The sequence below is a fragment of the Anolis sagrei genome, chromosome 4 (genome assembly GCF_037176765.1).
Source record: "Anolis sagrei isolate rAnoSag1 chromosome 4, rAnoSag1.mat, whole genome shotgun sequence".
In the NCBI taxonomy this organism is placed as follows: Eukaryota; Metazoa; Chordata; class Lepidosauria; order Squamata; family Dactyloidae; genus Anolis; species Anolis sagrei.
Window position 1 is genome coordinate 120,709,844 of NC_090024.1, and position 25,833 is coordinate 120,735,676.

Consider the following 25,833-nt stretch of genomic DNA (forward strand, 5'->3'; position numbering starts at 1 on the left):
GATGACAGATCTGGATCAAACTTGGCACACCGAACCAACATGGCCAAGTGTGAATACTATCTGGGTTTAGGGGGTGATTGTCCTGGGAATCTGGGAGTTGTAGTTCACCGTTATCTAGATATCATTGAACCCAGTTGATGTCAGATCTGAACCAAACTTGGCACACAGATCCAACATGGCCAACTTTGAATAATGGCTGGGTTTGGGAAGGATTCATCCACGATTCTGGGAATTGTAGTTCATATACATCCTTATGCATTTTCTAATGGGAGCATTCATTTTAAAAAAAGGAAAGACTGGCTTTTTTATTATAATAAATGCAATTACCCATTACCAAACTGATATTACTAAACTTCGCAAAACAAACAATGCCTTTCTCAAATAACTCGGGCATCACCGGGACCCAAAGCTAGTATGAATATAAAAACAAAAGTATATGGTTCACTATATGGCCCACTATATGGTTCAGATATGTGGATGACACTTTCACCATTTGGAGCCATGGAGAAGAAGAACTCAACAGGTTCCTGGAACATCTTAACAGCATCCACCCTAACATCCAGTTCACTATGGAAAAAGAAAAGGAAGGAAGACTGCCTTTTCTAGATGTCCTAGTCATCCGCAAACCAGATCAACAATTGGATCACACCGTTTACAGAAAACCCACACACACAGATAGATATCTACATAAAAACTCCAACCATCACCCAAGTCAAAAAAGAAGCACCATTAAAGCCTTGGCAGACCGTGCAAAAAGAATCTGTGAACCCCACCTCCTCCAAGATGAACTGAACCACCTCAACTGGGCTCTACAGGCCAATGGATATTCCACCTCAGACATCAGAAGAGCTGCAAGACCAAGAACAAGCCACAAGAGTAAAGATGAAGATCCACCCAGAGGAAAAGTGTTCCTGCCATACATCAAGGGAACCACTGATCGCATAGGGAAGCTGATGAGGAAACACAACATACAAACAATCTACAAACCCACCAAGAAAATCCAACAAATGCTACGTTCAGCAAAGGACAAGAGGGATCCTCTCACCTCTGCAGGAGTCTATCGTATACCATGCAGCTGTGGACAAGTCTACATAGGGACCACCAAACGCAGCGCCCAAACAAGAATCCAGGAACATGAAAGGCACTGCAGACTACTCCAACCAGAGAAATCAGCCATAGCAGAGCACCTGATGAACCAACCTGGACACAGCATTTTATTTGAGAACACAAAAATGCTGGACCACTCTCACAACCACCATGTCAGACTACACAGAGAAGCCATTGAAATCCACAAACATGTGGACAATTTCAACAGAAAGGAAGAAACCATGAAAATGAACAAAGTCTGGCTAGCAGTATTAAAAAATTCTAAAATTAAAACAGCAGAGAGAAAAACAGGCAGGGACATCTAATCACCTTTCAAGAAGAGTTTGCTCCAGGCACAGTCAGCCCATTGTATGCTAATCAAGGTGGTCAGTTGAAAAGATTCACACCTAGCCCAACTTACAAAAGCCTTTTGTCTCACCCTGGTCATTCCACAGATATATAAACCCCTTTTTTCCCAGCTCCAGCAGACCTCACCCTCTGAGGAAGCTTGCCATAGATGCAGGCGAAATGTCAGGAGAAATGCCTCTAGAACATGGCCATATAGCCCGAAAAAACCCACAAGAACTGAGAGAAAAACAAAAGTGTTTGCACATAGAAAACTAGCATGTTTGGGAGGAATATTAGGTAATGCACCTTTGTCTAATTTGCCAGGTGATAAACAGTACGGAAATATGAAGATTTCTCACAGTGTTTAGGCCATTTGGTGCAAAATTCCTGATTTATCTGCTACTGCCTTTCCAACATAGCATTGCTGGATATTTTGGATAGCACCTCTGAGAATTCACCATGCTAGATGTAGTCTCTAAAACATCTAAATAGCACCACACTGTAAAAAAAACTGCCATATTGGAAATGACATAGTCATCTATTAATGTCTCAGTGTGGTAGCTCCCATACTGTGGAAGACGCACCTTGAAAAAAAAGGTTTTACCATCACAGTTACATCTAGAGAAGACCGTGTCGATGGGGGAGGGGACACCCCAAACGTCAGTAATTCTACGAGGAGAAGGTGTTGGTGGGGTTGTTCCATTCAGGAGCCAGTAGTAATGACCTGGAAAAATAAGGACAAAAGTATGGACACAGAAGAATATAATAATTGTAAATCTCTCTGCTGTATTCATTCTCAATATAAGAAGAGATAAGGAAGACCTATTTAAAGGATGGGGATAGACTGCATGAATAGTTCTATCATAGAGAAGGAAATACTCAGGACACCCAGAATAACATCAGACTAATACTGTTTGTCCCAACATTTGACACCAGATGACGTAATGCTACGGAATCATAGTAATTGTAACTTTGTGAGATGCTGATGCTTCACCAAACTAGAACATCCATGATTCCATAGCACCGATACATGACAGTTAAAAAATTGTCAAACTGTCTTAATTCTACAATGTAGATGTACCATACTCTTCCTAATGGTAGAGCCAGCTCTGTTTCTGCTACCCAAAATATCATTGTGGCAGCCTAGTAGGAGAGTCCTGTACAGATGCAGACTTTCTTGAATGCAAATCCACCTTAACATTACAATACAGTTTCAAATGGATGTATTGTTTGAGGTGGATCTGTGAGCTATAGGTTACTATGTGTGACTGCTTGCATCAAGTTCAGCTATTACATTCCTAACAATATAGAGCCAATGTTGTCTTTGTCATCATCTCCAAAAGTCTTGAGACTACTAACTCACCTCTGAAAACAGCTAATGATCCATTTCGTAAAGGCACAATTCCATCTGCTGCCTTCCGGTTGCACAAGTTCATCTCATCAGGTATATCTGGTGCAAAATAATTAGCCATATTATCTTTTTTATTAAAAAAATAGTTTTAGATATCAAAGTAGGCCCAATATAAGCCTGGTGTCAACCTGATAGCAGGGCAAATCTAATGGAAATTCTTGAGGTTGGAGTGATTAAGAATATCGACCAAATGTGGTTGAGTTGCAACTCTCGAGATTTCTCAGCACTAGTTCAGTGGGTTAAAGCTGTTCAGATGGATCTCTCCCCTCTGACTAGTTTCTCATAGTTTCATAAAAATCATTGGCCAGAACAAATGCTCGAACCATTGAGAGAGTATATTCCTATTGAAATTATTTCCTCAAAAAATCCAGTGTGAGGGTTCCTTTGGGATATTAGGATTTTAAAAAGCCTAACTAGGTTCAAACGGCTGCAGTATTCAAAGGGAAAAGGTCCATGGTTTCCGCCACAGCAGCCATATTTCTGCAACCACATACACACACAGTTAAGGCGCTGAAAAGAAGAAGATAACAAAACAGTTCGAGAAGGTTACTTTTGGAGGGTGGCTCAAAAAAGGATGATGTTCTTAAGCCCTGGAAATCCTCAAGTTTGGGCAGAAATTGGGTCATAATTCTAATGGGAAGCAACACATTTGCATGCTGATTTAAGCACTGTATCAGATGGTCCCATACTCTCCCATCAGCTTCTCAGCTTCTCTTACCTCTGATCAGTCATTGAAGATTAAAGACAGGGGGAAATGTAAATTCAAAATATAAATAATATATTTTATAGTAAAGAAAAGAAAAGAAAACAGTTCGAGAAGGTTACTTTTGGAGGGAGGCTCAGAAATCTGTGGCTCAAAAAAGGATGATGTTCTTAAGCCCTGGAAATCCTCAAGTCTGGGCAGAAATTGGGTCATAATTCTAATGGGAAGCAACACATTTCCATGCTGATTTAAGCACTTTATCAGATGGTCCCATACTCTCCTATGCGCTTTTCAGCTGCTCTTACCTCTGATCAGTGATTGAAGATTAAAGACATTTCTTTTCTTTACTATGAAATTAATTATTTATATTTTCAATTTACATTTTCCCCTAGTTTTTTTCTATCAAGGATTATGGTGGGCTTTTCTATCAAAGACTAGGAACCACAAAGTTGAAATAGACATTTTGCATTTCTTTGTCCCTTGTTCTCTCTACTCCTTGGGCTGCATGCATAATTTTGCTTATAAAAACTAATCATTTGCACATTGCAAGGCTGTATATACCTTTGCTTGCATCCCTGTGAGTAAGAACCATAGAGTGGATTTTTGGTGTAACCATACATGATTGCTTGAAAATGCATAAATAAACCAGATAACGCAATTTGATGTGCTGACTAGATTACAAATGATTCCATGCTGTTATAAGAATAACAAATTGAAATTTCATCCTCCTGGTTTGATGCAGAGAACAGGGTGTCAGAGCCTCTGAAAAACTATAAATCTACCAGGCTTGTGAAAAGATAGTAGCAGACAGCTAGATGACAAGAAGAAGCAACATCAGTAACCATGCTTCCTTTCCCCCCTTCTGTCAGTGTGAGGGAACTGACCTATGTCAACTTCAAATTAATCATTGCTTTTTGAGGGACTATTCAAAATTAAGAAGGCTGAGAAATGCCACCTTTCCTTTGTCTTCCCTCCTTCCAATATTAGAGCTTCAATACTGGAGACATTTTCACCAAACGTGTTTCTGTAGGGACTGGCGAAAGGATCCCAAGGTTGGATGGCATACTCTGAGATTGAACACCTCTCTGCTTTCTTAGAATCATAGAGTTGGAAGACACCTCATGGGCCATCCAGTCCAACTCCCTGCCAAGAAGCAGGAAAATCGCATTCAAAGCACCCCCCGACAAATGATTGCATGGGTATATTTGATATGACCTGTCTCATACATCCCAGATACCTTCACATTGCCCATAAAAGTATTATTTGCTATTAATATTAATATGAATTGAAAGACTGCCAACCCCCATTTCCCTCCAAAATTCTAGAAAAATATGATAAAGTTTTGTCATTTCTCACTCACACATTTCGTATTTTTACATCTTCAGCTGTAGGAGATACATAACTTAACCAATGATTTAACACAGATGCCTTTGTAACAAGAATGGGCAATTGATTTTGGATTCAGACTGGTTTTCATATTTAGGAAAGTCTGCTCATTTGCACAAGGCCATCTGTAACGAAATAGCTGATTATAATGTATGTTTTAAATGTGTTTATTGATGTTGGGATTAGGGCTGTCCAAACACGGAAAAATTTGTTTCTAAACTCGATTCGTTTTTAGGGGTTTTTTGCGTTTCGTTATTTAAAAGAATTCCGAAATTTTCCTTAAAAAAAGTTTGATATTTACGAAATTTCGGAAATCATAAAACAATTACGATCGATTACGAATCGCGCAATACGCTAAAAAAGCTTCAGAAGCTTCCCTCTCCCTCTGTTGTTGACTGTTGGTGTGATAATTATATTTTTTTTCTCTGAGAAAACAAACAGCAACCCTAAAACTTGCACCAGACATGCGGAAATAATAACGAAACATTTACGAATCAATAACGAATCAATAACGGAACAATAACGAAACAATTACGAAATGAATTGGAAAAATTCCTTTCATTTTTTAGTTGCTCCTGAATGGTTCAATATCGCTTCGTTATTAAAAAAAATAACGAATTTTTAACGAATTACGAAATTACGAAATGAAACCGCCCAGCCCTAGTTGGGATATGATAGGTTCAGGCCAGCTGATGTGTCGCCTGAGCTGAGCCATTGCCATAGTGATGGAGCTGGCTGTTAGAATGTATCCAAGTTAGAGAAGCCAAAGGAGCGGAGCTAACTGCCACCTGGCAGGAGCAGGCATTTTAAATAGTTTATTTTGGTTAGTGGACCAAAGTGGAAGTTGGGTTCTGGTGTGCGGAGAAACCGAACCCAGGGGTTTAGGTCTTCAGCTTGTGTGTTTGAAGGGTCAATTGAAAGTCAACTGTAGGAGATAGGCCATTAGCTGAGGAAGGAGTTGAAGAACAACGACAAGAGCAAACAATAGAGATTTTAAGATTATGATTAGAGTAAAATGAATTGATGCAGAAAAAGAGGTTCAGTCAGCCTGAATTGCATCTGAGAAAGCTGAAAGAGAAGAGAGAACGGAGTTGGCTAGAATAGGGGCGGAGAGAGAGCAGAGACAGCATGAAAGAGAAATGTTTCAATTAAGGACACAAGAAAGTAGCACAAGCAGTGAAATGCCAAATAATTATAATGAATTCTCTGCCAAGTTAAAAAGGTTCTCTAGGTTTCAGAGAGATGATAGTGTTGTGGCTTTTCTTTCTCCCTTCGAAAGAACATGTACAGAACTGGAATTATCTGAAGAAAATAAAATATCTTACATAAAACCCCTGATTTCTGGTGAACTGAGCCAAGTCTATGCTGACATGAGGGTTGATGAGGTGGCAGACTATCAATTATTCAAAGTAAGAGTTAAAAATCAATTTTGCATAACACCAGAACAAAGCAAGAGGAATTTCAGAGAGATTAAAAGAAAGACAGGCAAAACATACACACAATTGGGAGGCAGGCTAGACAAGGCTCTAGAACGGTGGATCGATAGGAGCCAAGTTAAAACATTCAAGCAGCTGAAACAACTAATTGCCTTGGAGCAATTTTATAAATTGGTGCCAGTGCAGATGCGTTGGTATGTTAAAGACAAAAAGATTGATAATGTGGCTCAGGTGGCTTCAGTTCTGGATGAATTGGAAGCAGACTATGAAATGAGGAACATGGATGCGCCACATAAAAAGCCTAATAAAGAAAAGGCGAGAAACTTTGGGAACAAGAACGCTGCAAGAGGGGAGGTGCCATCTTTGACTTATGTAAGTAATAGGCCTGGGTAACAACGGAAAATCGATTTGTTTTTTGGGGGTTTTTGCGTTAGGTTATTTAAAATAATTACAAAATTTTCCTTTTAAAAAGTTCGATATTTACGAAATTTCGTAAATGTGAAAAAATTTACAAAACATTAACAAATCAATTTCTGAAACAATAACGAATCGATTCGTTAATGGCGGACGCGACCGCGAAATACGCTAAAAAACCTCCAAAAACTTCTAAAGCTTCCCTCTCCCTCTGTTGTTGACTGTTGGTGTGATATTATAATTTTTTTTCACTAATTAAACAAAAAACTTGCCCCAGACATGCGGAAATAATAAAGAAACGACCTCAGAACAATAACGAAACAAATACAATAACGAAATACGAAGCATTTACAGAACGTGTTTAAAAATTCGTTTTGTTAAAAAATTGCTCCAGAATGGTTTGTTATCATTTTGTAATTAAAAAAATTAACGAATTATTAACGAATTACGAATTAACGAAATGAAACCGCCCAGCCCTAGTAAGTAACAGTAACAGGAGAAACACAGCAGCACCGGCTTATGAGAAGAATAGTAATTACTATAGAAAAGAGATGCCGGGGTCAAACTCTGAAAGAATCCCTTGTTTCCATTGCCAAGAGCCTTGGCATATTAAATCTATATGCCCCAAGTTGAGCCCTGAGAAGAGGATGAATTTACCACAGAGAAATGTCAGGGCCACACAAAAGGCAGGAGATTCAAGAGAGGCAGTGGAAAGAAATGGTGATGAAGTAAAGGAACAAGACGAGCCAGTTAGAATATTTAGAGTATGGAAGATAAAAGAGACTGTGGACTAAGATTATAGAGAACAGATAACTGTGAATAGTAACAAAGTTGTAGGCTTAAGAGATACTGGAGTAGAAGTAACACTGATGCAAAGAAAACGGTGGCATCAAATCAAATAGTTCCTAACAGGAGATATGTGCTGAAGGTAGTATGCGGGCCAGCCTTTGAGACACCCATAGCTGAGATTCCAGTGCAGAATAAAGAATATAAAGGAATATGGCAAATGGGAGTAGTCGAAGATTTGGGAGATCCAGTAATAATTGACAACAATTTGGCGGAAGAAAGTGAAAAGGTGAATGCTGTTACTGAGAGTCAGGAGCCAGGAAGAAACAGAGGTGATCCTGATACAGAGGTGCCTGGATGTGCAGTGGAAGAAAATAGTAACTCTGCAACACTGCATCTTACTGACTCAAATGTAGTTGCCTTTGCCAGAGAGAAAGGAGATGATATTTCTTTAAGAGAATTTTGGGGACTGATAGAGACAGAGAATAGAGAAACAGCAATAGAGAAAACTACAAAACCCAAAACCTACAACAAGAGATACTGGGAGGAAAGCATATCTACAAAGCCGGTTGGTGATAAAGAAGCCCAAAGGAAGATGAAACAAAAAGCTGTTGGATGCAGTCCTTTTAAACTTTTATTTGAGAATCATAGAATCATAGAATCAAAGAGTTGGAAGAGACGTCATGGGCCATCCAGTCCAACCCCCTGCCAAGAAGCAGGAATATTGCATTCAAATCACCCCTGACAGATGGCCATCCAGCCTCTGTTTAAAAGCTTCCAAAGAAGGAGCCTCCACCACACTCCGGGGCAGAGAGTTCCACTGCTGAACGGCTCTCACAGTCAGGAAGTTCTTCCTCATGTTCAGATGGAATCTCCTCTCTTGTAGTTTGAAGCCATTGTTCCGCGTCCTAGTCTCCAAGGAAGCAGAAAACAAGCTTGCTCCCTCCTCCCTGTGGCTTCCTCTCACATATTTATACATGGCTATCATATCCCCTCTCAGCCTTCTCTTCTTCAGGCTAAACATGCCCAGCTCGTTAAGCCGCTCCTCATAGGGCTCCTCATAGGGCTTGTTCTCCAGACCTTTTATCATTTTATCATTTTATCATTTTAGTCGCCCTCCTCTGGACACATTCCAGCTTGTCAATATCTCTCTTGAATTGTGGTGCCCAGAACTGGACACAATATTCCAGATGTGGTCTAACCAAAACAGAATAGAGGGGTAGAATAGAGGGAGAAGAAAGTGAAAAAGACTAATGAGCATATTAAAGAGTATTTTGGAGGGTAGAGAGGAGATCAACGAAAGAGAAGTTGCAGATTATGTTAGAAGACCAAGAAGATACACGGACATTGCTCAGAATGCTGTTTCCAAGAGATAATGATCATTGGATTTGCCACAGTGTGTGGTGATTCTAGCAGCCCATGTGATGAGGTTGTAAGTGCTTCAGGACAGTTGAATCGATTAAACTTTTTATAAAACATATTACAATGATGATGAAATAGAAGCATGCACCCTCTCAGGGTCCTATCTCCCCACCACCACCACCCCCAACTTTATCCTCCCCCCCCCCCTCCTCTATGCATCTTGAACCTTCTGCCTAGTTACTGGATTTTTCTATCTTTGTTCTTAAAGCACTGAAGAAAGATGCTGGTACCATAAGGTGATTTATTCTGGCTCGCTCACTACTTGCAGTGAAAGAAGATAGAAATCCAGTAATTATATCCTGGGATCTGTGGTGCTAACTAAGCAATGCTATGCCCTTCTGTGGTGATGTAGGCTGCTTGCCTTCTATCTCATGCAGCAGTGACAACAGTAATAACAGCCAGGATAATGTGCAATAATTCTGTTATCTAAATCTCAAAGAGATTCATTAAACAGACAAATTAACAAGAAAAGTAAACAGCAAATTAAGCTAGGCTATTCAGTACAGCAAAAAGAAATTAAAGGGCCTACCAAAATAGAACTCACATGACGGTGCACCCCCACAGCAGTTCCACAATCTGTTACTACCATGCAATGAAGAGACAAGTGATCATTAGATTTCAATGACAGCCCACAGTCCTGCCCCAAAGGATGGTTCCAAATCACATCATCTTGGTATCTTCCTTATGCAGACATGTTAGAGACTTACTGACTGTTTATTTTCCTCTTATTTTTGTCATCCAGGTAGATCTGAAGCTCTTTTGGAAAATGCCCTTCCAGAACTATATCAGGCCATTCCAGTTTGGAGCTCATACAAATTCATCCAAACCAACCTCATCTGTTTTGTTATTTGGCATCAGGCTGAATCAGTTGCACTGTACTATTTTTAGTACAGGCCTGATCAATATTACTATCAGCTGCAATTATAGCATCTACAAGCATCTATTTATGTCAAATATCCCCAAATGTTCTACTGACATTTTCTAGAATCCTGTATAAATCTTTGTTGTTGTTCATTCGTTCAGTCGTCTCCGACTCTTCGTGACCTCATGGACCAGCCCACGCCAGAGCTCCCTGTCGGCCGTTACCACCCCCAGCTCCCTCAAGGTCAGTCCAGTCACTTCAAGGATGCCATCCATCCATCTTGCCCTTGGTCGGCCCCTCTTCCTTTTGCCTTCCACTTTCCCCAACATAATTGTCTTCTCTAGAATCCTAAAAATTCCACGCAAACAGTATTGCCAGACCAGTCATCCTAGTACTGGACACCCCACAGGACCATTCTCTGGGCATACATCTACTTTAGACATAGAGTTTGTAAGCGTGAGTAAGAACTCTTCAGCTGATGTGTATGGCTCAAATCAGTAGTGAACAAGAGTATATGACTAGGACAGTGGAGACCAAGTTTCAACCTCCCACCTTCATCCATGTAGCTCATTGACTCCTTAATAAACAAACTCAGCCTTCTTCCTTAGGCTCTTCACTTTGTGTGTGACAAACTGCATAGAAACATCCTTCTACCTAGCTAAAGGAATATTCATCCAGCAGTCTGCAACAGAGCCACCATTTAAGGTTTCATGACAGAATAGCTGTACTCTGAGCTGCAGTCAAGGGTGAAAGGGGGAAGTATCTGATTATCTCATCTCATCTCATCTTTAATTACTTATCAATCGCCCTCCATCCGAGATGCTCCAGGCGATTTACACTGCAGAAATTATACAGGATAAAACACATACATACAAATATTAAAATTAACATGAGTCAAATGCTCCAGTAAAAAGCCAGGTCTTAAGCGCCAGAACTAAATGCCCCAAGTTGTGCATGGCTCTCAAATAGGGAGGCAAGGAATTCCACAAGGCAGGGGCAGAAATAGAGAAGGCCCTGCATCTGGTGCTTTCCAAGTGCACTTCCCTAGGACCCGATATATAGAGCAAATCGCGTTGGGATGGTCGTGGTGACCTCCGATGATGGGAGAAGGAGAGACGGTCTCTAAGATACAATGGACCCTGGCCATATAAGGTTTTAAAGGTCAGGACCAACATCTTATACAAACCACAATACTCAATTGGGAGCCAGTGTAGATGCCGCAGCACTGGTGTTATATGGCATTTCATGGGCGTTTTTGTGAGTAACCTGGCTGCAGCATTCTGGACAATACGGAGCTTTTGGGTCGTAGAAATAGGAAGGCCAACATACAAGGCGTTACAATAGTCCAGCCTAGATGTGACCGTGGCATGGATGACTGTTGCCAGAGCCTCATCCAACAGGTAAGGTGTCAGTTGCCTCACTTGTCATAGATGGAAAAAGGCCTGTTTGCTGGCAGCAGCTCCTGAGAAATAAAAAAGCATCTTTCCTCCCATCCTCTTGCAATTACCACCTTATTCCCCTGTCAACCATGTAAACGCTAAACATCACCATGCAATTATTGGATCTCCAGAGTTTTTTTTTATAGTTCCACAATATCATTAGCCTTGCTAGATCGTCTGCTGGAAGTTTTCAATCACACATTCTAGGAATGCAGATGGTCGACCTCTGCTGGACACCAAACTGCACTCACAGGCATACTAATATACACCCAACATTTCTTCCAGGTACATAATAATAATAATAATAATAATAATAATAATAATAATAATCCACATGTGGGGTTTTTTTCCCCTCAAATCAATTGATATTGGGATATTATGCCATTGCAAATTATCCCAAGATCAACCTATACCATATCAACATAGATGAAGAAAATACCTTTGTAAAGTAGAGGTCTGACAATCCTTTCTGGTCGAAAGTATTGCATGGTTCTGTTGGTAATTCTGTCTGGAAGTCTAGTTGTAGTAATTGTAGAGTATGTTGTAGTTGGATAATAAGTCACCTGTCTTCTTGTTGGTATACGTTCAGTAGGTGATGGGGACATTTGTCTTGTAGTCTGGTCTTCAGGAGAGGATGGGGTGTTGACAGGTTTTGATGTTATTGAGGAAATTGTAGTCTCTTCTTTTACTGTAGTATTTGTATTCTTTGTAGTTGGATTTTCCTTGGTCGGTTCTCTATCTGAAACAAGATCAATTTTTGTATTAGTTGTAATATTCTGTGTAGTCGTTTCTGGATGTTCTGTAGTATTGGATTGAGTTGTGGTGGTGGTTGTAGTTGTAGTAGTTACTATCCGTGTAATTTTAGTTATGACTTCTGGATTGTCATTTTTGTCACTGTCACCTGTGCTAGGACTTGATTCTGTTGTGGTAGTTGTAGTTGTTTTTGTGACTGTAGTGATGCTGTCTGGCCTGTCAATTTCATCAGAATTAGGGGAATCGCTCAGTGGTTTGGATTCTGTTGTGATGGTCGTGGTTGTTTCTGTAACTTTAGTTGGATTATCCTGTTCATCAGGATTTGGTGTACTCTGTGGTAAGTTTGTTACTGTTGTCTCTATTATTTTTGTAATATCTTTTGGCCTTTCACCATTCTCATCAGTATTGGGATTAGGCTCATCATTTGGTGGCTCAGTTTGTGTTATTTCTTCTGGGAGCTCTGGTTTTCCTGTTGAAGAAACATTTTCAGGAATACCAGTAGGGCTGAGTGGGTTGGACTCAGTTACAATTGTTTCTGTGATTGTAGTAGTCACTTCTGGACTGTTGTTTCTGTCATCAAGACTAGTGGTGGGTTTATCCTTTGTTGTTTCTGTTATTATTGTCTCTGTGACTGTAGTGATAATTTCTGGCCTCTGATTTATTTCTTTATCATCAGCAGGGCTTGGTGTGCCATTCGCTGAATCAGTTTGGGTTATGATTGTCTCTGTAACTTCAGTAGTCTTCTCTGGTGTAATTTTATCATCCCCAGGAGTAGATAAATCACTCAAGGGGTCAGCTATGGTTATTTCTGTGATTGTAGTAGTTCCTTCAGGTCTGTCATTTTTGTCGTCAACATCAGGACTGGGTGTCACAACTTCTGGATAAGGATCTGTTATTATAATCTTTGAAACTGTAGTGGTTACTTCGGGTCTGTTATTTTTGTCATCACTAACAGGGCTTGGGGTGCTACTAGCCAAGCTGGTCTCTGTAATACTCTTTTCATTACTTTTGTCATCATTCGGAGGAGTAGGTGGGTCACTGGAGGAATCAGTAATTATTGTAAGTGGAACAGTTCTGTCTGGGTTGTCAGTTTTATCAACACCACTGGGATTAGTTGTATCACCTGGATCTGTCTGTGTTATGGTTGTCTCAGTGACTGTAGTAGTCCCTTCTGGTTTACCACTTTTGTCATCGACATCGGGATTGCTTGTATCTACTGGCTTTGCCTGTGTTGTGGTTGTCTGAGTGATCATAGTAGTCTCTTCTGGTTGATCACTTTTATCAACATTGCTGGGAGTATTTGTATCATTTGGCTCAGTCTGTGTTACTGTTGTCTCAGTGACTGTAGTAATGCTTTCTGGTTTGTCAGTTTTATCAACACCACTGGGAGTAGTTGTATCATTTGGATCAGTCTGTATTACAGTTGTCTCAGTGACTATAGTAGTCCCTTCTGGTTTATCAATTTTGTCATCAACATTGGGATTGCTTGTATCTACTGGCTTTGCCTGTGTTGTGGTTGTCTCAGTGATCATAGTAGTCTCTTCTGGTTGATCACTTTTATCAACATTGCTGGGAGTATTTGTATCACTTGGCTCAGTCTGTGTTACTGTTGTCTCAGTGACTGTAGTAATGCCTTCTGGTTTGTCAGTTTTATCAACACCACTGGGAGTAGTTGTATCATTTGGATCAGTCTGTATTATAGTTGTCTCAGTGACTATAGTAGTCCCTTCTGGTTTATCAATTTTGTCATCAACATTGGGATTGCTTGTATCTTCTGGCTTTGCCTGTGTTGTGGTTGTCTCCGTGATTTTAATAGTCTCTTCTGGTTGATCACTTTTATCAACAGTATTGGGACTAGTATCATTTGGATCAGACTGTGTTATAGTTGTCTCAGTAACTGTAGTACTCCCTTCTGGTTTATCTGTTTTATCAACACTGCTGGGAGTAGTTGTATCATTTGGATCAGTCTGTGTTACTGTTGTCTCGGTGACTGTAGTGGTGCCCTCAGCTTCATTATTTTTATCAACATTGTTGGAACTAGTTGTATCATTTGGATCAGTCTGTGTTATGGTTGTCTCAGTGACTGTAGTAGTCTCTTCCTGTTTATCACTTTTATCAACACTGCTGGGAGTAGTTTTATCATTTGGATCAGTCTGTGTTACTGTTGTCTCAGTGACTGTAGTAGTCTCTTCTGGTTTGTCACTTTTGTCATTATCATCAGGATTGGTTGTACCACCTGGATTTGTTTGTATTGTTCTTGTTTTGGTGACTGTGGTAGTTTCTTCTGGTTTGTCACTTTTATCCACACTATTAGGGTTGGTTGTATCAGTTAGATCACTCTGTGTTATCAGTGTCTCAGAGACTGGAGTAGTTTTGTCTAGTTTGTCACTTCTATCAACATGATCGGGACTGGCTATATCACCTGGATTAGTCTGCATTATTGTTGTCTCAGTGACTGGAACAGTCCTGTCTGGGTTGCTGCTTTTATCAAAATTGCTGGGACTAGTTGTATCACCTGGAATTGTTTGTGTCCCTGCTGTTTCAGTGACTGTAGTCATTTCATCTGGCTTGTCTCTTTTATTAGCTTTGTTAGAATTGGTTGTATCACCTGGATCACTATGTGATAGCGGATTCTCAGAGACTAGCATACCTCTGTCTGGGTTGTCACTTTTATCACTGGGACTGCCTGTATTGCCAGTATCAGTCTGTGTTGTTATTGTCTCAGTGCTTGCAAGAGTCACTTCTCCTTTGTCAGGTTTATCAACACGAACAGGATTTGTTGAGTCACTTGAATCCCTCTGTGTTGTTGTTGTCTCAGTGACTGTAGTAGTGTCTTCAGATCTGTCATTTTTATCAATGCCACTAGGACTCATTGAGCCAGCTGGGTCACTCTGTGTTGTTGTCTCAGTGACTGATGTAGTTCCCTCTGGCCTGTCGCTTTTGAAAACTTCACTTTGACTGGTTGGATTGCCTGGACGAGTCTGTGTAATTGGTGTTTCACTGATTGACGTAGTCCTGTCTGGTCTATCATCTTTATCAATACTACCAGGGCTAGTTGTATCCCCTGGATCAGTTTGTGATATTGATGTCCCAGTGATTGAAGTAATCCCTTCACGACTGTCACTTTTATAAACACCAGAGAGACTGCTTGTATCACCTGAATTGGACTGTGTTGTTGTCTCTCCAAGTGAAGTAGTCCTTTCTGGGTTGTCACCTGGATTTGTCTGTGTTCCTGCTGTTTCTAGTTTGCCAACATCACTTATATTTGTTGTTTCACTTGAAATGACTGGTTGTGTCCTTAATGCATCTGGAACTGTAGTGGTCTCTGCTGAGCTCCCTTTTTGAATATGGTTATTAGAACTTGGGGTGCCACTTGTATGAGTTATTGATATCTCTGTTTTTGTAGTACTTCTTTCTGTTCTGACATGTCTATGATCTTCAGTTTGAGGTGTGTCTGTGAACAAAGTTGAGTATATATCTACATTAGTAGTCCTTTCCTTAATGTCTGTTGCTACAGAGTCTTTATTTGCAGTAGCTGTAACACTTTCATTTGTTGTTTCACTTTTTCCTACTGTTGTTACAGCCTGGTTGTCTGCATTATTTCTGTCTTCAACAGCTTGTGGCGTTGCAGTAGAAGTATCTCCTTTAGATATTGTCATTGTATCTTTAGCTGGACTGATTGTGGTTTTCTGAACAGCAGAACCTGTGTTTGCCCTAATACTAGTCACAGTAGACAATGGCAGTTGTTTATTGATATTAGAAGCAGTGCTAGATGGTGAGTTTAATGATTTAGGGGTAGCAGATCTCAATGATGTAGTCACTTTCTCAGGTTGGGGTGTGGGGGTCTGTCTAACATGGTTTTCAAAAGTTGCCACAATTCCTTTTTTACCTTGAGTTGTATAATCTGTGTCAAGTTGCTTAGTAGTTGAGGATGGCAGCATTGTTGTGGTCTTCATAGTAGTGGGCACCTCTGTTGTGGCCATTGTGGTAGAAGGCAGCTTGGTAGTAGCCGTTGTAGTAGGGGGAAGATTAGTCGTAGTTGTAGTAGTAGGTGCCAGCCGTGTTGTGGGCATTGTAGTAGTTGGCTGCTTCATTGTAACTGTTGTAGTAGCTGGTATGTTAGATGTGGATGTTGTAAGAGCTGGAATTTTAGTTGTAGTAGTAGTAGTAGTAGGTGGCAGTTTGGTTGTGGTTCTAGTAGTTGTAGATGGAACCTCAGTTGTGGTTCTAGTAGTTGTAGATGATACCTCAGTTGTGGTTGTAGTAGTAGATGGCACCCTGGTTGTAGTTGCAGTGGAAGGCTGCCTTGTTGTTGTCATAGCTGTAGTAGTTGTGGTACCTGCTGTTGTCAGTGCATTCCCAACCCCACTGCCATCTTCTTCTGAGATCACTTTTATGGATTTTGATGATTTTAATTTTGTTTTTGATTCACGAGCTAAAAGAAGAAAAAAATGTCAAATATATAATGTTATTTGAGTATTACCATCAAAATTTTTCTTTTGTACCTTTGAATTTTTTCAGCATAGTTGTCTCACACCCTGGATTTTAAGTGGCAATTTGGAAAGCCACGAGAACCATTACAGTTTTTTCTATGCTTATTTCTGGAAAGCTGTACTGCTCAAAGTAATACAGTATTTAACATATAACCAACTTACTGCTTGTGACAAAGCTATCTCTGTAGTTTGCTGTACGGGAGATTAATTTAACCAGATTTTCCATAGTATAATTTTTCTTATTGTGTGACATTCTTTGGTTATCTCCTCAATACAGAGAAGATTTGAAAATCTAACCCCAGAACAGTCAGATGGGTTTTAATTCCCTTTGGAGCGGTGAGCTACAATATCTGCAGTTAGGTCTTTTGCTGCTGATTTGTGTCAGAGCATGTGCTCTTGACATGTCTATCCAAAATTCTGGATAACACTAGAATATATTTTTATTGAAAAATGCCTTAGATCCTATTTCAGGGAAAATGACAAGATTTTTGTTGTGTGCTTTCGGGTTGTTTCTGATCTATGGCACTCCTAAAGTGAAACTCTCATCGTGTTTTCTTGGCAAGATTTGTTCTTGAGGGTTTGCCTTAGAATCATAGAATCATAGAGTTGGAAGAGACCTCATAGGTCATGCAGTCCAACCCCCTGCCAAGAAGCAGGAATATTGCATTCAAATCACCCCTGACAGATGGCCATCCAGCCTCTGTTTAAAAGCTTCCAAAGAAGGAGCCTCCACCACACTCCAGGGCAGAGAGTTCCACTGCTGAACGGCTCTCACAGTCAGGAAGTTCTTCCTCATGTTCAGATGGAACCTCCTCTCTTGTAGTTTGAAGCCATTGTTCCGCATCCTAGTCTCCAGGGCAGCAGAAAACAAGTTTGCTCCCTCCTCCCTGTGGCTTCCTCTCACATATTTATACATGGCTATCAAATCTCCTCTCAGCCTTCTCTTCTTCAGGCTAAATATGCCCAGCTCCTTAAGCCGCTCCTCATAGGGCATGTTCTCCAGACCCTTGATCATTTTAGTCGCCCTCCTCTAGACACAATCTAGCTTGTCAATATCTCTCTTGAATTGTGGTGCCCAGAATTGGACACAATATTCCAGGTATGGTCTAACCAAGGCGGAATAGAGGGGTAGCATTACTTCCCTAGATCTAGAATCATCTTTACCTTGTTGTCCACGAGGACTCCAAGATCTTTTTCACACGTACTGCTCTCGCCAGGTATTGTCCCCCATTCTCTATCTTTGCATCTTTATCTGAGGCTGAGAGAGTATGACTTGCCTAAAATCACCTAGTGGGTTTTCATGGCTGAGTAGAAATTCGAACTCTGCTCCCTAGAATCATTATCTAACATGCAATTCATTACACCGTACAGTCTCTCAACATATATCTCTGTGTGCAAGTGTGTCATACACACACATTATATGACCCTTTTAGAGACTGTTGGATTGCAGCTCCTATCAGTCCTTGCCAGCATAGCTAATGGTGAGGAATGCTAGGAGTTGTAGCTCAGAAACATCTATTTATTTATTTATTTATTTATTTCGGGCATTTTTTCCCTGCCCTTCTCAGCCCCCTTGTGGGACTCGGGCGGCTTCCAGCCAGCACATATTCGATGCATACAATTAAACAGAGTAAAATACACAACAACAGTAAATATAAATAATTAAAACATTAAGTTAATGCAATAAAATCTAATAGAAAAGAAGCCAGCCTGGTGGCCATTGTTTAACCGAGTTCTGTAATTAGTGAATCCATTCAGCTTATCATAATCCATTCCAAAGAACTTCTTGATTCCAACTCTATTATAGGATGAATGTTCATGGCCCACAGCCAATTTTCTCAGATGCTTGAAATATTACCCACATTTGTGTATATTGAGGACAGAACAGTAGATAGTCAGTTCAAAGTAAAATTAAATGCAATGACAATTAGAGTATTACATTTGATCATAGAAAAAGTCCTGTTGCTAATAACACAAATAACCTTGTACTAGGTAATTCGGTTACTACTGGCAATATGATAAAACTCTATTATCTTAATGTACACCTCTGGTGTTTGACTGGAATCTCCTAATGTGTTATGTCTGCATTCTGGACCAGACAAACAGGCTAGTCTCTACACATGCTCCTTTTTCTGTATTGCAAAGCATACCTTTCCTTTGCTCTTCTTCTTCCTCTTCTAACTCCTCAGCATTTTTACCATTTTTCTTCTTGCGTTTATCACCAGTATTTCTTACTGAAGCCATAGTTCTCCGAATTTTTGAAGAAGAAGAAGATGACATTGATGACTGCTCAGAATGTTCTACAGTCAAACACACAAAGTTAGCAGAAAGGAAAATCTATACAGATTATAGCTCTAGACCATTTTCTCTTTTCAAAAAGTGGGCAAACACCTCATTTCATTATCATTTTGAACTGAAAATGCCTGAAGTGTCACTTTGAACCTTGGCTCCGAAAAAATTACCTGGTCTGATCCTGAAAAAAAAGTGTGTTTATATAAATTTAGACAAGTAAAGAGAACCTTGGGGCCATGTGTTTGTTAAACAGCAGTTGTTTCCCTACTGTTTCTACATGGAAATGCTTTTTTATTAAAATGGAAGCCGAGATCAGTCATAATTACTAGGCCTGGGTAACAACGGAAAAAATTGTTTCTAAAATCGATTCGTTTTTTGGGGGGTTTTGCGTTTCGTTATTTAAAATATTTACAAAATTTTCCTTTTAAAAAGTTTGATATTTACGAAATTTTGTAAATATGAAAAAAATTACAAAACATTAACGAATCGATTTCCGAAACAATAACGAATCGATTCGTTAATGGCGGACGCGACCGCGAAATACGCTAAAAAACCTCCAAAAACTTCTGAAGCTTCCCTCTCCCTCTGTTGTTGACTGTTAGTGTGATATTATAATTTTTTTTCACTAATTAAACAAAAAACTTGCCCCAGATATGCGGAAATAATAACGAAACGACCTCAGAACAATAACGAAACGAATACAATAACGAAATACGAAGCATTTACAAAACGTGTTTAAAAATTCGTTTTTTTAAAAAAATTGCTCCAGAATGGTTCGTTATCGTTTTGTAATTGAAAAAAATAACGAATTATTAACGAATTACGAATTAACGAAACGAAACCGCCCAGCCCTAATAATTACTATATGTCATGGTGCTGTTCTAATCAAGGCAGTGCAGTAGTGATGTGTGATAGAGTGGCTTCATCAGTAATGTGATAAAAAAGAGTTGCAATCAGGGTTCTATAGTATTGATAGGGTAGTGAATTTGTCTGAATGGAAAAGAAGCTTTCTAAAGTGCTGGATAATCTTTTTAAAGTCCAAACTAAAACACAAAACAGATTAATTGCCCCACTGCCATCAAAGCAGAACTTCACTGGCAGAAAAGAGCATCTGTCAGAGGATACATGTTAAGAGCACTTGTTGTCACTTATTTCTCTTAGGATGGTTGATTATTGTGAGAGATACTCTGGACCTCATCACATTGATGAGGTCCTATGGGGTGATTTGCCAGCCTCTCTGGTGAAATGGCAGGGCAATGCGGCAATCCTGGCACCCTACTCCACCTCATTGGCTGTGATGCTTCCCCATCACATGTGGGAAAACATAGCCACATGGCTTCCCCCAACTCTAGCCTATGGTTTTCAATGAAACCAGAGAAGCTTCCCATGTTCTGGGCACAGCGTCGTAGGATGCTTGTGACCCAGTTGAGCCATGGAGACCTGCCAGAAGTGGGTCTATGTTGTCTGATGGGCAGGTGGGGCTCCGTGGCTCAATTGGGGCGAAAGCGTTCTATGACCCGTGTGATGAAGTTGTTGGTCTCAATTGTATTTCACAGTAAATGAATATTTTACTTTCTTTCCTAGAAGTTTTTTGTTCTAAAACCCTGTCTTTTCTAGATGGAAAGTAATTTCAATTACAATGAAGGGAAGCTCATTGGGCATACCCAAATGCTTGGGTACAACATATATATATATATTCCTCAGCATATAAAAATATATTCATACACATCATTCCATTTTCCATTGTAAATCTCTGACGCCCCCCCCCCCCCCAAATTCACTCAAGTCTAAACTCAAATTTAATCCCCAAGTTAATTTTTCAAGATAGGAATAACATACCAAAATGAATTACTTGTATTATAAATCAATTTAAAACTGATAGATTTATTTTTTTCCAAAAAACAGATGATGATGACAAGGAAACCACCATTATGTTTTAAACTGCATGGAATTTTAAAACAGTGCAGAGCAGAGAGTAAAAGAATTGTACCTTTTACACTGTGAAGGCCTTCAGAGAAATACACTACAAGTGAGATATTAGTTTGGTCAAGATCCAAAAAGATACTTTAATTAAGGCTACAGACAGTACATGGATTTATCAACATCACAATAAACACGTTTCGACACTACAAATAACTTCTTTCCCCTCCATATTTTTCAGTAATGCCATCTAGTCTTAAGGCTCATATAACTGAAAATAGTCAATTTATAAAATCTTAATTTTAAACACAATGCCCACAAACCCATATCAAGTTTTTCCTACCTTCCATAACTTCATGAGATACTTTCTTTTGTTTCTTTTTCTTCTTTAAAGGCTTGGGTTTAGGCTTTGGTTTAGGCTTGGGCTTGGGCTTAAGTTTTGGTGAACGTTTTGTTGTTGACTTTGTTTTGGGTGTTGTGGTTGGCGGTTTAGTTGTGGTGCTAGTTGGAAGAAGGGTGGTGGTTGTCTGTGGAGTCTTGGTTGTGATAGTTGTGGTTGTTGGTGCTTTCGTTGTAGCTGCAACCAAAGAAAAATCATAAGAATCATAGAATCCTAAAGTTGGAAGAGACCTCATGGGCCATCCAGTCCAACCCCCTGCCAAGAAGAAGGAATATTGTGTCAGAGTTCGGACGATGCCCAGCGGAAAGAATGCTAGATCAGCAGACACTGAGTTGAAAAATAAGGACTCTGCAGGCTTTGAGTTACAAAAGAAACTAAGTTTACTAAGCACATACATCAGGCACATCTTACTACAGCGAGCTACAAATCAGGAACTAGTAAAAATGAACGCCTCTTCACATCTGCTTATCTCCTCTTGCTGAGACTGGCTACTCCCTTCTGTTCCCAGCAAGAGCAAACTTTATCTTACTTTCTCAAGTTCACTTAATCACAGCCTCATAGTGTAAACATTCTGCACAGCATTTCTAATTCACAGTAGCATCCATATTTGCAATACATAGAAGCACATTTAAAACACATACATAACTAAATTAAACCTGACATATTGCACTCAAAACACCCCTGACAGATGGCCATCCAGCCTCTGTTCAAAAGCTTCCAAAGAAGGAGCCTCCACCACACTCCGGGGCAGAGTTCCACTGCTAAGACAGTTAAATCATAGAATCATAGAATCAAAGAGTTGGAAGAGACCTCATGGACCATCCAGTCCAACCCCTGCCAAGAAGCAGGAATATTGCATTCAAATCACCCCTGACAGATGGCCATCCAGCCTCTGTTTAAAAGCTTCCAAAGAAGGAGCCTCCACCACAAAGTTCCTTCTTTAATTGGTTCAGTCAATATTCAGTGTCTTGTAGTCTTGTTGATTCATTTTAAACAAAAGAAACTTAGTATCATATGTATACACACATACATATACATATATATATACATATATATGTATATGGCTTGCAAGGTTTACTGCAAGAATGGAATAGATAATTGGCATATCCAACTCTGACTAATGAATGGCAATTAGTCTAGCAGGATCTGAACAATCAAAGAAACAATTGATGAATATGACACTAAAAATGGTTCACACTTACTGATAGGTTCCGAACTTGCACAATGTGGCTACAAAGAGGGCAGCACAAATTAATGGGGACTGGTAGTCTAAAAAGGGCTGGGCCCATATCTGTTGCATATACTTTTGCCTTTGAGACAGAGCAGTTTCAATATTGTATTGAAATTGCAGGGAGAAGGTTTCAGGAAAAGAGACAAAGAGAGGTCCGGAGGTCTGAAAAGCACGGATTTTATTTCCAGCTGGGGCCCTGGAGTGGACTATGTCCAAAAGCATCCGGAGCAATGATATAGGTGCGGACTTTCCCTTTTATAGTCTCCAAATGCAAGCAAACAAAGAACATATGTCTACATACATTGACCTCATTTACTATGTCATCTTAGCATCATACAAATATCAAGTTCTACCTTCTAACATGCAAAAGGCATGTCTCTGTGTCTTTCTTTCTAGCAGCAGCTTACATTCATCAGTCAAGGGGCCTAACTTTGACTTGTCAGGAGCCTAGTTGTACCAGTCTGTTGCCACTAGGACAGGCTTATCTCTCTCCTGGAATGTATAGATAACATGCCTCCTCTTCAGCCCCTCTCTTGCTGTGCCTGGATAGCAGCTTGCTTGTCCTGTTAACATTCTTTCTATACAGAGAGAACTTGATTTTTCTATACATTTCAGTGCTTGTAAAGTACATACAATTTATACATAAATAAATATCTATTTTCCCAATATCTCCTCATCAGTATCTATTTTATCTGATAAGAGCTAGGAAATAAGTATCAGCCACACTCAAAACAGATTTATTTATGTATTTATTTCCTATATTTTTACCCCGCCCTTCTCACCCCTGAGGGGGGATTCAGGGCAGCCTCACAAAAGCATCATAGGATGCTGACATCATAAAAACAATCAACAATCAGCTGGATTGATTATTTTAGATTGTGTCTTGAATTTTGAACTTTGTTCTTTCTAGGTTGTACACTGCTGTGAGTCGCCCCCGGGCTGAGAACAGCGGTATATAAGCAAAGTAAATAAATAAATAAATAAATATATTAAAATATTTAAAGCAGTAATTAAACAATTGATTAAAAAACACACCTGTTAAAATAAAAATATCTAATATAGCAAAACAGCTTCTAAATACATACAAACTCGGTGAGGATTCCTTGATTGTAAGCACAGCCAGTACCCAGTTTTCCTACTCTCAACAATACAGGCCCAGGCAACTGAGCCAAGTAGTACATGAGACAGACCTAAATAAAGCCCAGCTGAACTCTTTCAGGAAATAGCTTTCTCTCAGGAATTCTGGTCTGTCACAAGATCTCCACTAACATAGAAGCCTAGAATCCAAACAAATGGCTGTTCATTCATGAGACTTGAGGTCGACTTCATGGAAGCCTACATGTCATTATCCAGCATAGCACTGATGAAAACCAATATGTGTTTGGCTAAGAAAAAATTGAGTGTGGGGAAAAGGCAAAAGTTATTGATAAAGAAAAACACACATTAGGAGAGGCTATAGCTTTTGTTGGAACATGTTGGAATTGGCAGGTTTTGTCTACTGAATTCACCAAATACAAACCACTTTTCTAATTAGAACTTAGTTTGCAGCAACTGAGTTAAGGCCATGTCTACATTGACCACTTAGGTCAGTGTAGAACTGGATCAGCTCCATGATGATGAAACAGTGCACAGAGTTGATCCAGGGTAATGCGGGATAATCACCTTTGATTAGCCAAAGTCTGAATTTTGGCACAGAATTTGAATTACCCCACAGATTTGGGACTGTGAGAACAATTGCAGTGGTTATGGAATGGGCTTTGGCAGCCCAGGAATGCAGAAAGGCAGTCAGCTCCTGCCCCCAACCACCCTCCATGCCACAGCAATCTCTCTCTCTCTCTCTCTTTTTTGCATTCTTTTAAAGAAACAACCATAGATGTCAATTGCTTTGAAACAGACTATGCAAAAGATGCAAGCACTGGAGGGAAAAAAAAATGAATAAACCTGAGCAAATAACAGAAAAACTAGATAAATATAGTGACTGGGATTTCATGGCTCTTTTTTTGCTGACAGAGAGAGAGGGTCCATCCATACAGTCCTATATCCCAGAATATCAAGGCAGAAAATCCCACATTATCTGAGTATGGACTCAAGGCCCGTCCAGACAGGACCTTTATTGCGGGAACTCTCGCAATAAAGGAGGGGCTGTCCAGACAACATTCTGAGCAGTCCCGCATTAATTTGCCACAAAACCAGGAAAACCCTGGTTTTGTAGCAAATTAATTTATTTATTCCGTGCCTTATTTTTTTAAAAAAAGATTTTTATTGTGGTTTTTTATACAGTGAAGATTAAAAAGAAGAAGTCTCAGAAAGAAAGGAAGGTGAGCAAAAAGAGAGGGAAAAAAGAAGAGGAAGAAAAAAAGTACTATTCTATGTTGATCTTCCCAGTCTTCTTTTTTGTGGTTACATATTATTCCTTCTGATTTTATTTCTCCATCTGTTCCTCCTCTGTCTAATATTTTTGAAGTGGCTTTTTGTTAAATCTATTTACTTTATATCTTCAAGTTGATTTTAATCTCTTTCAGATAGTCATTAAGTAATATCCAGTCCATTATTTTTATACATTTACCTTGTGATTTTGCTACTAAAAAGGCCAGTTTGTCTATACCCATCATATCCAGTAGGCCCAGCCCTCCCCTTTTCCTTTTGTCTGTTAAATTAGTGAAGTTATTCTTGGTTTCCTGTGGTTCCAGATAAATTTTATTATCTCCTTGTTCCAGACCTTGAATATTTGCATATTCCTTATGATTGGTAGATTTTGAAAAAGATGCATCAGTTGTGGAAGGATCTTTACTACTGATATTCTACCTAACAGCGAAAGATTTAAGGATTTCCATTTATTGAGATTTTCCCTTATCTTTTTCCATTTTGTTTCATAATTATTCTTCAGTAGTTAGGAGTTTTTTGCTCACAGTAATATGACCAAATATTTAATTTTATGTACTATTTGTAGTCCTGTAGTTGCTTTCAATTTCTCTTGTCTTTGTCCCACCATGAAGAAGATCGAAGCCTGGTACCATTATGATAACAAGGTCTTTGAATCGTTAAAGCACAATCCCAAGCCAAACTCCATTGTGGTGAAATTGCCCCAGTACTCCGACAAGCAGAATGCCTCTCCATTGGACCGAGAGAGGAAGCGCTTTGACTCTGCAAGCTTTGCTTGAGTACCTCCCTGCTAACCCAGATAGCCAACTATGGCACCTGCCTGGGGCGTATCAGGAGATGCTATGGGACAAGGCCCAAGCCTTCAATGCAAAGCTCTCAGATGAGGACTGTGCTGTCCCTAATACCCTAAGACAAGAAGCATCCTCGCTTGCCCATCATCAGATCCAGATGGAGAAGCATATAGGAGACACTTTGGGCAAGATGCTAGCCCATGCGGTTGCCATACACCAACACACCTTGCTCCGCTCGTTGGGTCTATCAATGGCTTCAAGGCAGGTCATTGAGGACC

General features: G+C 39.8%; 1 protein-coding gene across 3 annotated transcripts in view; it reads right to left on the bottom strand.

The window, feature by feature from the left end:
* Positions 1-25,833, bottom strand: part of PRG4 (proteoglycan 4) — a 71,160-nt gene that overhangs the window by 7,188 nt on the left and 38,139 nt on the right. Inside the window, exons 6-11 of one of the 3 annotated variants that reach the window (XM_067467609.1) lie at positions 21,095-21,328; positions 18,690-18,839; positions 15,936-16,481; positions 11,733-12,032; positions 2,798-2,884; positions 2,019-2,158 (exon numbers count right to left, since the gene is read on the bottom strand). In XM_067467609.1, coding sequence (XP_067323710.1) covers positions 2,019-2,158; positions 2,798-2,884; positions 11,733-12,032; positions 15,936-16,481; positions 18,690-18,839; positions 21,095-21,328 — 1,457 coding nt within the window. Of the gene's footprint in view, positions 1-2,018; positions 2,159-2,797; positions 2,885-11,732; positions 16,482-18,689; positions 18,840-21,094; positions 21,329-25,833 lie in introns of all 3 variants that reach the window. The other 2 variants (XM_067467608.1, XM_067467607.1) reach the window with 2 other exon arrangements.